At 56.6% G+C, this 12401-nt stretch overlaps 1 protein-coding gene across 10 annotated transcripts in view; it reads right to left on the reverse strand.

The window, feature by feature from the left end:
• SHANK3 (SH3 and multiple ankyrin repeat domains 3) overlaps positions 1-12401 on the reverse strand; it is a 772487-nt gene that overhangs the window by 52678 nt on the left and 707408 nt on the right. For 9 of the 10 annotated variants that reach the window (XM_073329053.1, XM_073329055.1, XM_073329059.1 and 6 more), the window contains 3 exons: positions 7594-7729; positions 3809-3889; positions 79-102 (listed from right to left, as the gene is read on the reverse strand). In XM_073329053.1, the coding sequence (XP_073185154.1) occupies positions 79-102; positions 3809-3889; positions 7594-7729 (241 nt within the window). The remainder of the gene's footprint in view (positions 1-78; positions 103-3808; positions 3890-7593; positions 7730-12401) is intronic. The other variant, XM_073329054.1, reaches the window with a different exon arrangement.

Here is a 12401-nt window from a genome sequence, read left to right on the forward strand (position 1 = left end):
TCTTGAGGATGAAGGCCAGGAACGTTGTGGGGTTCGGCAGGGATGGGAAGAGCCCCCAGGCTGTACAGTTTCACTCACCCCCTTTTCTCCTCCGCATCGAGGCTTGGAATCAAGAAACAAAACACAGGACATGAATGGCATGCACAGTCCCTGCTCCCTGTCCCGCTCGCTCCTCGCCAGCTGCCCTCCCTAACTCTGCCCCACACTCCCAGCTTCTCAACACCCGGGAGGACGCTGGGCCCACCTGGCAGGAACTAAGCTCTGGCCAGTCAAGGGGTGGCTCTCCGGGCAGTTACCTCCCAGTTTCTGCAATGGCGCTTGCGGTGTATTAGGGCTCGGACAGCCCCGAGGCCTGGTCCATGCTCACTCCTCCAGCATGGGGCCAGCACACGATAATGCGGCTCTTTGCAGCCCCTTCGTGGGAGCAGGAGGGCCATAGTGCGGCACTGCGACTCACAGCACGATAGGACACAAGGCCAGGCCGACTCTCCCATGTCCCACCCTCACCCTCATGCCCAGGCAGACCTGAGCCCAGCCCTGCCTGGCTACGGGGCCATGGCCAGCACTAGCCCAGCAGGAGAGATGATGGCAGAAGAGGAGTGGAGGGAGGCCTGGACAGGGTTGGATGCCTGAAGTCCTGGAGGAGACAAACACCAAGAAAGGCCTCTCGGAGGGAGGAGGCTTTAGCCCCCACTGCTCACCAGGGGCTCATGGGGAATGTACCGTTCTCCACTGGGCTGACATGGCCCCGCCACAGAACCCACAAGCGGCTCGAAGGGTGCAAAGGAGAGTGCGCCCCCAACCCCCCAAGGAGCACTCACCTTGGGTACAGGGACTGACCTGTGAAACCCAGGGACCTGAGAGACCAGATGCTACCTCCCTCGCCCCCTGGGAGAGGTGGGGGGACGGAGACCAGCCGCTAACCCCCTCTGGGTGAGGTGGGGGGACAGAGACCAGCCCCTAACCCACCCCGGGAGACGTGGGGGGACAGAGACCAGCTGCTAACCCCCACCAGAAGAGGTGGGGGGACAGAGACCAGCCGCTAACCCCCCGGGAAAGGTGGAGGGACAGAGACCAGCCACTAACCCCCTGGGAAGACGTGGGGTAGAGACTGGCTACGAACTACCCCGCAGGGAGACAGGGCAGGGACTGGCCACTGAATCCACCCCAGGGAGACGTGATGCGGGCTGACCGATAATGCCTCTCCAAGTTAGCTGCAGGGCAAGGACTCCCCCAGGACAGGCAGGGCAGATGCCAGCTGCTAACCCCCCCACTCCCAGGAGACATGGGGCAGAGACCAGCTGCTCTTCTCCTCCCACGCCAAGAGCCTGTGGGGAAGGGCTCACTGCTCATCACCCTGCAAGGAGCTCCACAGATCCCCAGGCCAGCAGGGACCATTGTGACCCCCTAGCCTGACCTCCTGCATTGCACAGGCCACCAAGGGGCTGCCCCCCGCTCATTCCCAGAGCAGAGCTTTCACATACACCTCCTACCTGGCTGAAGATGGCCAGTGATGGAGAACTGACCCCGACAATCTGCAGATTACCCTCACTGTTGGGGAGAGGTGGGAGAGAGACCAGCCACTAATTCCCCCCATTCACTCCAGAGAAAGGTGGGGCAGAGCCTGGCTGATAATCACTCTCCTCCCCCCACCCCCAGGGAGACACAGGGCAACCTGCCCCAGGACACGAGGAAGAGAGCGTCTGCTTTTCCCCTGCTGCCCCGAGGCCTGATGGAGGGACTGGCTGTCAATGACCCCCCAGGGAGATCAGAGCAGGGACTCTCCCTAAATCTCCCCCCACAGGGAGACAATTCCTGCCTTTCTGGGGACTTTCCTTTCCATGCTGTGAGTTTGCACCCCCATGCCTGGAGAGCTGTGTCTGCCTTCACACATGCATATAGTACACGTTCATGCGTCCCTCCTGTGTGTGCACAGTGACTTGCTGGGCGAGTGCCCAGGCTGGCATGTCCCCATCTACATGCGAGGGCAGTGCACATGCCAGTCTCCGATGACGGCCTGCCGTGGGCACAGCGCCGTGCTTCCTGTCAGTGTCCACTCACAACCCTCATGGGCCCGCACCAAGTTGATCAGCTGCCCTGCAAGAGCAGAAGGCCTGGGGCACAATCCTGTGAGCACCAACCGCTGAGCTGAGCAGCTGTGTCCCACGTGTTCAAAAGGAAAGGCAAGAAAGAGGAGACGACTCGGACTGGCCCAAGGCCCTGCCTAATGCCCACTGTTCAAACCCAGCGCTTCCCCTGGCGGGGGCGCGACCAAGGAGTCAGGACCTTCCTTCGGTGACCAGAAGAGACACCTTATCAGACACCATTACCTAGATTTCGATGCCTAGCCTGAGGGTGCAGGGGCCTGACCCAGAAGGGCTGCTCCTGCCTGGAGCCAGGTCAGCGATGAGGAGACCGGACACAAAAGCTTAAGGAAACCGTGGACTCCAAAGTTCTGTTTAAAAAGCACTAGGGCCAGCCTAGCCCCAGCCAAGGGCACAGTTGGGTGAGAAGGGCCATGCGAGAGAGAGGCGCTGGTACAGGGAGACCCTCCCCACCCCAGCATCTCTCCTCCCACTGCGCGATGCTCAGAGAGGCAGCGGTGGACACATCGCTGCTTTTCAGTGTCCAAGCAATGATGAGCCGGGGCTGGGGCAGGCAGGTACTGTGCAAGATTCCTCCACTCAACTCTGCCAGAGCTCCTGGCTCCGGAGCTCAGCATGCACCTCGGTTCCAGCCCTGGGCTCCTGAACAGCACACACCCTTCATGCCAAATGGGCGTGCAACACGACTCGGGGCACAAGGGCACAGGGGGTAAGGAGATTCCTCACTACCTCTGGTGCCTGCGGCTGGCTAGCACCCCACTCTAGAACCCGCAAAGGCCCACGCCCCTGCCCCATCTCTGAGCCAGCCAGCCCAGCCGACATGCGCACCCCCAGGCAGGCAAAGCGTACTGGGCAGACTCTGGCCTGGAACAGGGGACCATTTCTATGCACAGGAAACAAGCTGTGATCCCCAAGCTGTGGAAGCCCTGACACACATGGAAGTGCCCTACGTACGCATATGGAAGCCCTGACGCACGTGGAAGTGTGTGCAGGGGCGCCGGGAGGTGGCCATGGGATCAGGGGGCTCTGCAGGAATGTCCGAACTCCTGGAATAAGGTGAGGGCTCCACGAGGACAGACGGGAAGCGCTTGGGGCTCCCTGGAGCACCTGGAAGCAGGCAGGGAAGGGGGGATCTGTGGTGACACCAGGAACTGGGGAAAGGGGGGGGGGTCTGTGGTGACACTCGGAAGGGGTGGGGGAGGGGGGCTCCCTGGCGACACCCGGAAGTGTGGGGGGAGGGGGGCTGCATGGTGACCCCAGGAAGTGGGGGGGCTCCACCTGGAAGGGCAGGAAGGCAGAAGACACTGGGCTACTGGACACATACAGGGGGTGGGGGCTGCCGAGAACAGCATGTGTGCAGGCCGGGGGGCATGCGTGGCTGCCGGGAAGCACTCTCAGAGGGCCCCACCCCTGAGCACGGGCGGTGCAGACGCCGGGGATCGGGTGATTCTGCGCAGGGTTTCTTCTCCTGCTGGCTGCGTCTGCGCTGGTGGCAAGCGACGCTTTGCACAGGCCAAGCCCTGCAGAAACTTCCATGTGTGGAGTGTGCGTGCGTCCCTCCAAGCGCCCACCTGTCCCCCCCCCCAGGGAAGCGTGTGTTACGTGTGGCTTCCTGCTGGGTGTGTCCCTGCACTCTCCATGTCCCGCGCATGCTCCTCATGCACCTGGGCATTCCTGCGTCTGCCCCCGCGCCCCTTGCTTACCTAGTTCCTCCAGCTCGGCCGTCATGGACTTGGAGCGCAGCGTCAGGGTGGTGCTGGGGGCTCTCTTGGGAGGCGGCGGGGCTGAAAGGAAGAGAGATGGCATTTTGCACTTCTTGTCCAGGAACTTGCGAGGAGTGGCCAAGTGCAGGTGCCACTTCTTCTCCACAGCCTGGATCTCCTCGTACTCGCGGGACGAGGAGTCGCACTGCTGCAGAATCTTATTAAGGCTGCGTGTGGAAGCAAACTTCTTCATTGTCCCAGTCACAGGGTCCCAAGGGCACAGGGCAGCCCTGGGACTGCTGAGGTCTGCCAGGGAGCGTCCTGCGCCCAGGTAACCACAGACCCTCAGCCTGCGAGAGTCCAAGCCATGGTCCCTGGGCTGCTCGCACCCCTGCAGTGCCAGGAGAGGATCAGGTTGGGAAAGCCTCTCTCTCAAATTCACCCGCAGGCAGCTGGCTGCCTGTGTGACTCGGCAAACAGCTTGGCTGGCTGCTTCCCCTCCGTGCACGCCATGGGCGGAGGGTAGGAGAGGGGGACAGAGTCCAGGCTCTCAGCCTCTCACTCCCCAGCTCCTGGGGGGGAGTCCATCCTGCAGTGCCCAGTGCCCACCTCGCCCCGTCTCTGAACTCAGGCTGGATCCAGGCCCGGCGGCGGTGTCAGGGCCCCAGCGAAGGGCTGGAGAGGGATGTCTCTGTGCCAAGCTGAGGGGCCGCGTGGCGCATGTGGGAAAGCCCACGAGCAGTGGGCGCTGTGGCGAGGGGCAGGGCTGGGGAGAGGGGCTCCCTAGCCAGGCCCGCCGGTGGCTCTGCCGGAGAGAGGTGCCATGCCATGGGCTCAGGGAGTGGAGATGAGTTGAAGGCTTTTCCTCTTCACTTCAGGTGCCTCCTCCTCGCCTGCTCGGCTGGAACAATGCAGGATTCAACGCTCAGGCGTTACCATGGGAACCAGAGCTTCAGGCTGGTGCCGAGCTGCCTGCATCAGAGACCCCAACAGGGGCGGATTCGGGCAGGGAACGCTGCTCCCACACAGGCCTCCATGAGCCAGGAACACAGGCCGACCCGCGCTGGGAGGAGAGGAGGCCAGACCGGGCAGAGCTCTGCGGCGGGGGCACGGCGGCCTTGGCCCCTGGGCGATCAGAGCCCCGCAGAAACAATCTTCCTCCAGCCAAGGGGAGCCTGCAAGGGCCCGGGTGGCAGCCGGCTCGGTGAGCCAGGGCCCGGGTGGCAGCCGGCTCGGTGAGCCAGGGCCCGGGTGGCAGCCGGCTCGGTGAATGCCAGGGCCTGGGTGGCAGCCTGCTCGGTGAATGCCAGGGCCCGGGTGGCAGCCGGCTCGGTGAGGCCAGGGCCCGGGTACCAGCTGGCTCGGTGAATGCCAGGGCCCGGGTACCAGCCGGCTCGGTGAGGCCACGGCCTAGGTGGCAGCCCGCACACTCACTCCGCTCTCTGCCACTCCGCTGGAAAGAGCAGGGGTGCGGTTCCCAGGTAGGGCCCCCGCAGCAGGCCTGGGGAGCAAGCTGGTTCTGGAGAGCAGGGGCAGAAGAGGCTGGAAGTGCGGGAAGAGGAGGAGGAAGCGACCCCGGCAGAGATCCCAGCACCAGCTCCTGAGCCTCAGTCTTTCCCACGACTCGTGCTCTCGAGCAGTGACAATATAATTACAGCTCTTAGTGTCAGCACAGAGCTGCCTCCCTCCCCCTCTCCTCGTGTCTTGCTTTCCGAGCGCCTCAGTCCTCCCTTTCCTTCAGCGCCTGGCGCCCAGCCACACTCCCCAAGGGAACGGGTTCCTTCGCCACACAGACCCTCGCCGCTAAACCAGCACTCGCTCTGACCTGCCGCCTGCCCCCGGTCCACCCCCTGCGCTCAGCCCGGCTGCTGGGGATCACACTTCTCGGAACCTCCCCAGGGAACTGCTGCCGGCCGGAAGGTCCATGCGGGTCCCATGGCGTGGAGGAAAGAGGGGCCTCTCCCCTGCAACCACCCTCCTCCTCTAACAGCCTCCTGACGCTCCATGTGCCCCAGACACCTCCCTGGCTCAGCAGGGGAGCACCCAGCACCTCCCCCGTGGCACAAACCCCACCTGGCACCTCCCGCTGCGGGCCGGGGGCATGATCCCCACCCGGCCTGGCCCCGTGGAAAAAACTCCACCCAGCGCCTCCCACTCTGGGCCAAGGGCACTACCCCCACCTGGCACCTCTCCCTCTGGGCTGGGGACATGAACCGCACCCTGCACCTTCTCCTTGGGGCAAAGAGCAAGATCCCCTCTTGGCACCTCTCCCTCTGGGCCCGGGGCAAGATCCGCATCCGGGGCACAATCCGCATCCGGCACCTCCCTCTCCAGGCCAGGGGCACAATCCGCACCTGGCACCTCTCCACCCTTGAAAAAAAACTCCTTTGGTCAACTGGGAAAACCTCTAGATGGCAGGACCTGTGCCAGAAACCAGAAGAAATTCCCTTCTCCTGACAAACACTTCACAATGAGCTCCTCCCGCACAGAACCACTGGAATTGCCAAAGCCTCAAGTGTCTTTTGGTCCGTGCTGGGAGGCCTGCAGGTACAACCCCTTGCCAAAGAAAGCCTATATACTCAGGGCTGAATTCACCAGTCCTCTACAGCTGCTTATGTGGATGGTCTGTGAATAATTCTCCTGCATAAAAATGCCAAACACCCCAAGGCCCCGTGAAAGGGGTGAGGGGCAGGGCAGGGGGGGCATGGTGGAACAGAGTTCTGCTCTGCCCTGTCCTCCATTGACTAAAGGGCCTAAGGGCCCCTGTGGCTCAGGATAAGGAAGCCACGCCTGGCTCCCTGTGGCCCCCCCTCCCCTAATTCCTCTGAGCTCTGAGTGGAGATTCCAGCCCTTGATCTCGTTTGGTGAACAGTGGGGGGCTCTGCCTGGCAGAAGCTAGAAGGGGCACATCGGGATGCCCTACGGAGCCAGAGTCTGGGGTGCTTCTCTCAGCCCTGGGGGAGCCCTGGACATGCCATCCTGAGCCTGGGGTGCCCAGTAACACTGGTTTATGATACGTTGTTCTGGTCAGGACTCCCTTGTTCTGTCCTGCTGGAGCCGCCAGCCTGAGACGTATCCTACGCTGGCAGGCTTTACCCTGCTTCGCGCAGTCCAGGGCTCTGGCCGACGCGGTGCCCGAAGGCCTATGCTGCGTGCTGCAGCATCTCCTGTGCCAAGTGCAGCCCAGGGGTGGCCTGGGAGCTCAGGCTGCACCCGGACAGCCATTGCACCTTCACTTCCCTCCCGTTGTTGCTGTGAAAACCCCGTCGATCTTCGCAGGCAAGGGGCCAGTCTCCCGTCACCAGGGACAGAGCAGCAGGCAGTGGGTCTCACCTCCGCTGGGCAGGGCCAGGGCAACAAACAGGCCCTGGTAACGAGTGGCAAAGTATCATCCTCGGGTCCAAGGCCCACGCTGGGCCAATCTGGCGAGGATACGAGTGGTTACAGTGCCCACTTCCAGGGGCACAGCTCTTCAGCTCACACTGCACACTCACGCTTTTAGTTCGGGAGGCCCCCGGTTCAATTCACTGGCCAGCCAGCTCACCCCGGATTAAATGAGCCGAGCTGGTGGGATAAGGACCCCAGGGGAACTGGAGGCTGAGCCGGGCCAGCAGGATAATAGGCCCTGGCAGCAGAGAAAGGGTCCAGAGATACCGAGAGCTTGAGCTGGTGGGAGACTGAACCCAGCATAATGAATGGCTAGGCTGAGCTGGGGGGACAACCTGCAGAATGAGGCGGAGCTCACTTGTTTGTTGCTCAGAAATAAGAGGCCATTCCACACCTACCCTTCTTTCGGACGACTTCGTCTGATTCTGGCTTGCGGCTGACGGAGACAACCTTCATCACCAGGTGGTTTCCCCCCTGCCGGATCAGCGACACCACTTGCTTGTGCCCTACCTTGACCACATTCACACCATTCACCTGGGACACAAAGAGACACTGATCAGCACAAACGCTGCCCAGCCCACAGCAAACAGGCAGCAGGAACAATGGGGCTTAGGGGTCCCAGGCTGTGTTCTGAACTTGCAAGACACACTGGAGATGCGTGTGCATCAGGAAGGAGGGTGAGGAACAGGAAACCCAGGTCACCTGCACAGAGCCTCTTTACTGTTCTGTAGTTATATTTAACAGATGGGGAAACTGAGGCTGCCAGGTGACATGAACTGTCCAAGATCACAGAGGGTGTCAGCGTCAGGCCTGAAGCCATAGCAGATGGGCTTTCAGATGTTGCAGAGATTGTGCTAACAGAAGCACTCAGATAGTCAGCTCGTGTACAGTGGGGTCAAACAAGGCAGGGGCCAAAGCCTGTCTCATTGATGTGTCCATTAGAAATATCTGGAGATGGGCCTGCCTGTCAAGACCTAGGTGTAAAGGACTTGCATATCGCACATTTACCGTGGACGCACACCTCCACCAAACAGAATTAACATTTTTTATGGGGCACAGCATCCATACATAAGGGTCAGTGTTTGAAACCAGGAGACTTAGAATGAGGCATCCTGGTACCAGGAGGAAAAATAAGCAATCTGCTCGTAAAAAGGAACCTACTCTGAAAAATCTACCACGGTGGTGCCAATTGCCATAGTAATGAACTGCAACATCTGTGGCCACGCTGGACATTGCTAGGCAAACAACTCTGATCTCAGGCACACGGGATGCATGCGCACCGTAAGTGGAATACGTGTATGGACAATCACTCAAAGGAGAACCCAGGAATTTCTGCTTTCTAGCCCTGAGTTTAATTCCCCAGAATTTCCTCCTTTATCACCATGTTTGGCAAATCTTTTCAGCAATCAGTAGGAGCCATGTTGGGTATCATTCTTCCCCCCTGTTTCCAGTGCTAGTATCCAGCTTTTTAAAGACTTCTTGGGTCATAAACAGTCTGGTTGTGGCCCGAGGCCTCATAACATGCAATAAGACGAGCATGAAATGGAGGAAATGAAAAAATCAGGCCCCCGTTAGTCACGTAAACAAGTGGCCTGAATTTGAGAGCTACTGAGCACAGGACCCTTGCAAGTGGAGGTGCGCAGAGTCTTTGAAAATCAGAGCACAGATCTAGGTGCCTAAACATGGATCTGTGCGCCTTGCTCTGGGCCCCTGTGCTTGGAAGCATTGGCCTCAAGCACTCCGTGACTCAGTCACCTCCTTTGTAAAATAGGGGCTGGGGACCATGCAATACCCACTTTTGTAAAGTGCTTTGACAGCTGCTGATGAAAAGGGCCGTATACGCCAAGAGCCACAGGTATTGTGACCATGAGTTCATTAGTGGGGGCTAGAAGGTGGGCAGATGAGGACGGTTGACACTGACATTATCTATTGGGAATAGAATTTAAATAAAATAAAATTTTAAAAAGAAAATATATATGATAAAAGAACACTACGAAGGTTGCACTATCAAGCCCGTTTATGTGGCCTGTGCAACATTAATTCTGCTCCCTTGTGCACATTCATTATAAGACCGTCATCTACAGGACCGCTGGCTCATTCAGTGCACAGGATGAACAGCTGGTCGGTATTTTTTTCATATTTCTTTTAGTGACCCTTGCCTTATGTACTGGACACCAGCCAAAGCCTGCCCTGAATACTGCATTATTCATTTCCTCGTGGTCTTTTCTGCGGTGCTCATCCACACAGCATCTGAGAGACTCTCATACTTTAATGGAATTTATAGCCATATCACCGCTGTGAGAGAAGAGGAGCATGATAGGAGGGAGGTGATTTTACCTCTCTACACTGCACTGATGAGACCCGTGTGGGAATAACTGCACAGAAATCTGGTGGCAACATTTTAAAAATGATGTTTAAAAACTGGAGGCTACAGAGAACATAAAAGAAGGGGAAAGATGAGATGTGGGAAACACCTGACGGTGCGAGGATGACGGAACCCAAACTGTCTTGCTCATCAGAAATAAGATTGAGAGGTGACTTGGTTACACTGTCCAAGCACCTTCATGGAGAGAAACTGCCAGATACTAAAGGCAGAGGAAGGCATAAAAAGAACCGATAGCTTGAAATTCAAGACTGACCAATTAGAAATAAGGCACAATTTATTAACAGTGCAGGTGATTAACCACTGGAGCAGACTCCAAAGAGACGTGGTGGATATTCCATCTCTTGATGTCATCAAACCAAGCCTAGACGCCTTTCTGGAAGGCCTTTATGCTCTAGCCAAACATAAGCTATTGGGTGAAATACAGGAGTAACTGGGCAAAATGTAAAGGCCTGTGATATTCAGGAGGTTACAGTCTCCAATTTTTCAACATCCTTTTAAAAATGTCGACACCAGAACTGTACACAGTATTGGTCTCACCAATGCCATATACACGCAGGTAAAATCAAATCCTTACTACGCCTGCTTGCTACTCCCCTATTTATACGTCTAAGAATTGCATTAGCTTCTTTTTTTTTGCAAGCGCATAACATTGGGAGAGCGAGTTGAGCTGCTTGTGCACTACAACCCCTAAATCCTTTCCAGAGCCTCAGCTTTCCAGGACACAGGCCCAGTCTGCAGGTTCAGCCAGCATTCCTTGTTCCTAGATATATAACTTTGCATGTGGCTGGATTACAAGGCATTTTGTTTGAGTGGGCCCGGCTTATCAAGCTATCAAGATCGCTCTGTGTGACTGCCCTGTCCTTGTCACTATACATCGCTCTCCCAATCTCTGTGTCATTCACAAATTGTATCACCAGTGATTCCATGTTTCACTCCCAGATCGTTGATGGAGATGATAAATAGCATCAGGCCTAGAATTGATCCCTGTGGCACGTCACTAGAAACACTCCCATAAAATGTTGATTCACCACTGACAACAGCTTTCTGAGATCTGTATAACACCCATTGTTTCATGTTTTCTGTGTATATATATCTCTTCCTACTGTATTTTCTACTGCATGTATCCGATGCAGTGGGTTTTAGCCTGTGACAAAGCGGGACTGTTCTTAATGTTTCCTCTGCATAATGTGGGGGTGCCTCAGTTTCCCCTAGGCAGTTCTTAAGTATCTAGGGGGTGGGATAAGGGTGTATGATGGTTGCAGAGCCTTAGAGGGCAGGGGTATGCAGGGGTCTGGACACAGAGAATGGCCGACACCCTGTTTCCTGGCAACTGATGGCCTGGGCCCTTCCCCCCTGCAAGGTGAGAGCTGAAGGGATGGAGAACAAAGGAATCCGGTGACCTCCTGGCCTGGGAAAGGGACAAAGCCTAGAGAAGGAGGGGCTGGAGGGGGAGTCAGTTTGGGGCTGGCAGGGGATGAGGAGTGAAGTGCAGACATGATTGTCTGGCTCACTGCCTGCCAAAATGGACCCGGCTGAGGGGTCCTGTTCTCTACATCTACAAGCTCTGTGTTAGACCATGTTCCTGTCGTCTAATAAACCTTCTGTTTTACTGGCTGGCTGAGAGTCATGTCTGACTGCGGAGTTGGGGGGCAGGACTCTCTGGCTTCCCCAAGACCCAGCCTGGGCGGACTCGCTGTGGGAAGCGCACAGAGGGGCAGAGGATGCTGAATGCTCCGAGGTCAGACCCAGGAAGGTGGAAGCTGTGTGAGCTGTGTGTCCTGAAGACAGGCTGCTCGCAGAAAGGCGACTGCCCCAGAGTCCTGACTGGCTTCGTAGGGAGCAGTTCCAGAGCATCCGATGATTTGAGCTGTAGCTCACGAAAGCTTATGCTCAAATAAATTGGTTAGTCTCTAAGGTGCCACAAGTCCTCCTTTTCTTTTTGTGAATACAGACTAACATGGCTGCTACTCTGAAATACATCTACACAGTCATCTTCATCAACCAAACTTGTAATTGCATCATAGAACTAAATCCGGTTTGTTGGACCAGACTGATGCTCCATAAAACCACGCTAGCTGGCATTAATAACATTCCTATCCTTTAAGCCTTCATTAGTTGAATCCTGTATCAGTTTTTTTGTTACTTTGCCTGGAACTGATAGACTAGCCGGCCTGCAGGTTTCCAGGGTCATGGCACTTGCCCCTTTTGACTACCGGCACAACATTAGCATCCACTCTTCTAGAGTGTTCCTTATATTCCAATATTTATTAAAAATTAACATCTGCGGGCCAGAGAGCTCCTCAGTGAACTCTTTTAGGAGTGAAAGTTATCTGGACCAGCTGGTTTGAAAATGTTTCTCCCTAGTGAATGTAAAATACTTCATCATCCTCATGTGATACGATTAGATCATCCTGCATCTTTACAAATACAGACCAGAAACAGTTATTGAACATGTCTGCCTTCCCACAGAATCACAGACCCGTAGGGCTAGAAGGGACCACAAGGGTCATCTAGTCTAACCCCCTGCCAAGACGCAGGATATGCTGTGTCTACACCATCCAAGACAGATGGCTCTTCAGCCTCCTCCCAAAACCCTCCAGTGAAGGAGATTCCACGACTTCCCGAGGTGTCTGGTCCATTGTCCTACTGCTCTGACACTTAGGAAATTTCTCCTGAGATTTAATGATTTTCTGCATCATTAACAACAATTTAATAACTTCACAGAGTTTAAGTCGAAAACAGCCACCAGCTCATGCAGTCCGACCTCTTGTGTATCACAGGCCATTTCAAAGCCCAGATACCCCCGTGATGTGGCACAAA

The sequence above is a fragment of the Lepidochelys kempii genome, chromosome 1, assembly GCF_965140265.1.
Source record: "Lepidochelys kempii isolate rLepKem1 chromosome 1, rLepKem1.hap2, whole genome shotgun sequence".
NCBI lineage: Eukaryota > Metazoa > Chordata > Testudines > Cheloniidae > Lepidochelys > Lepidochelys kempii.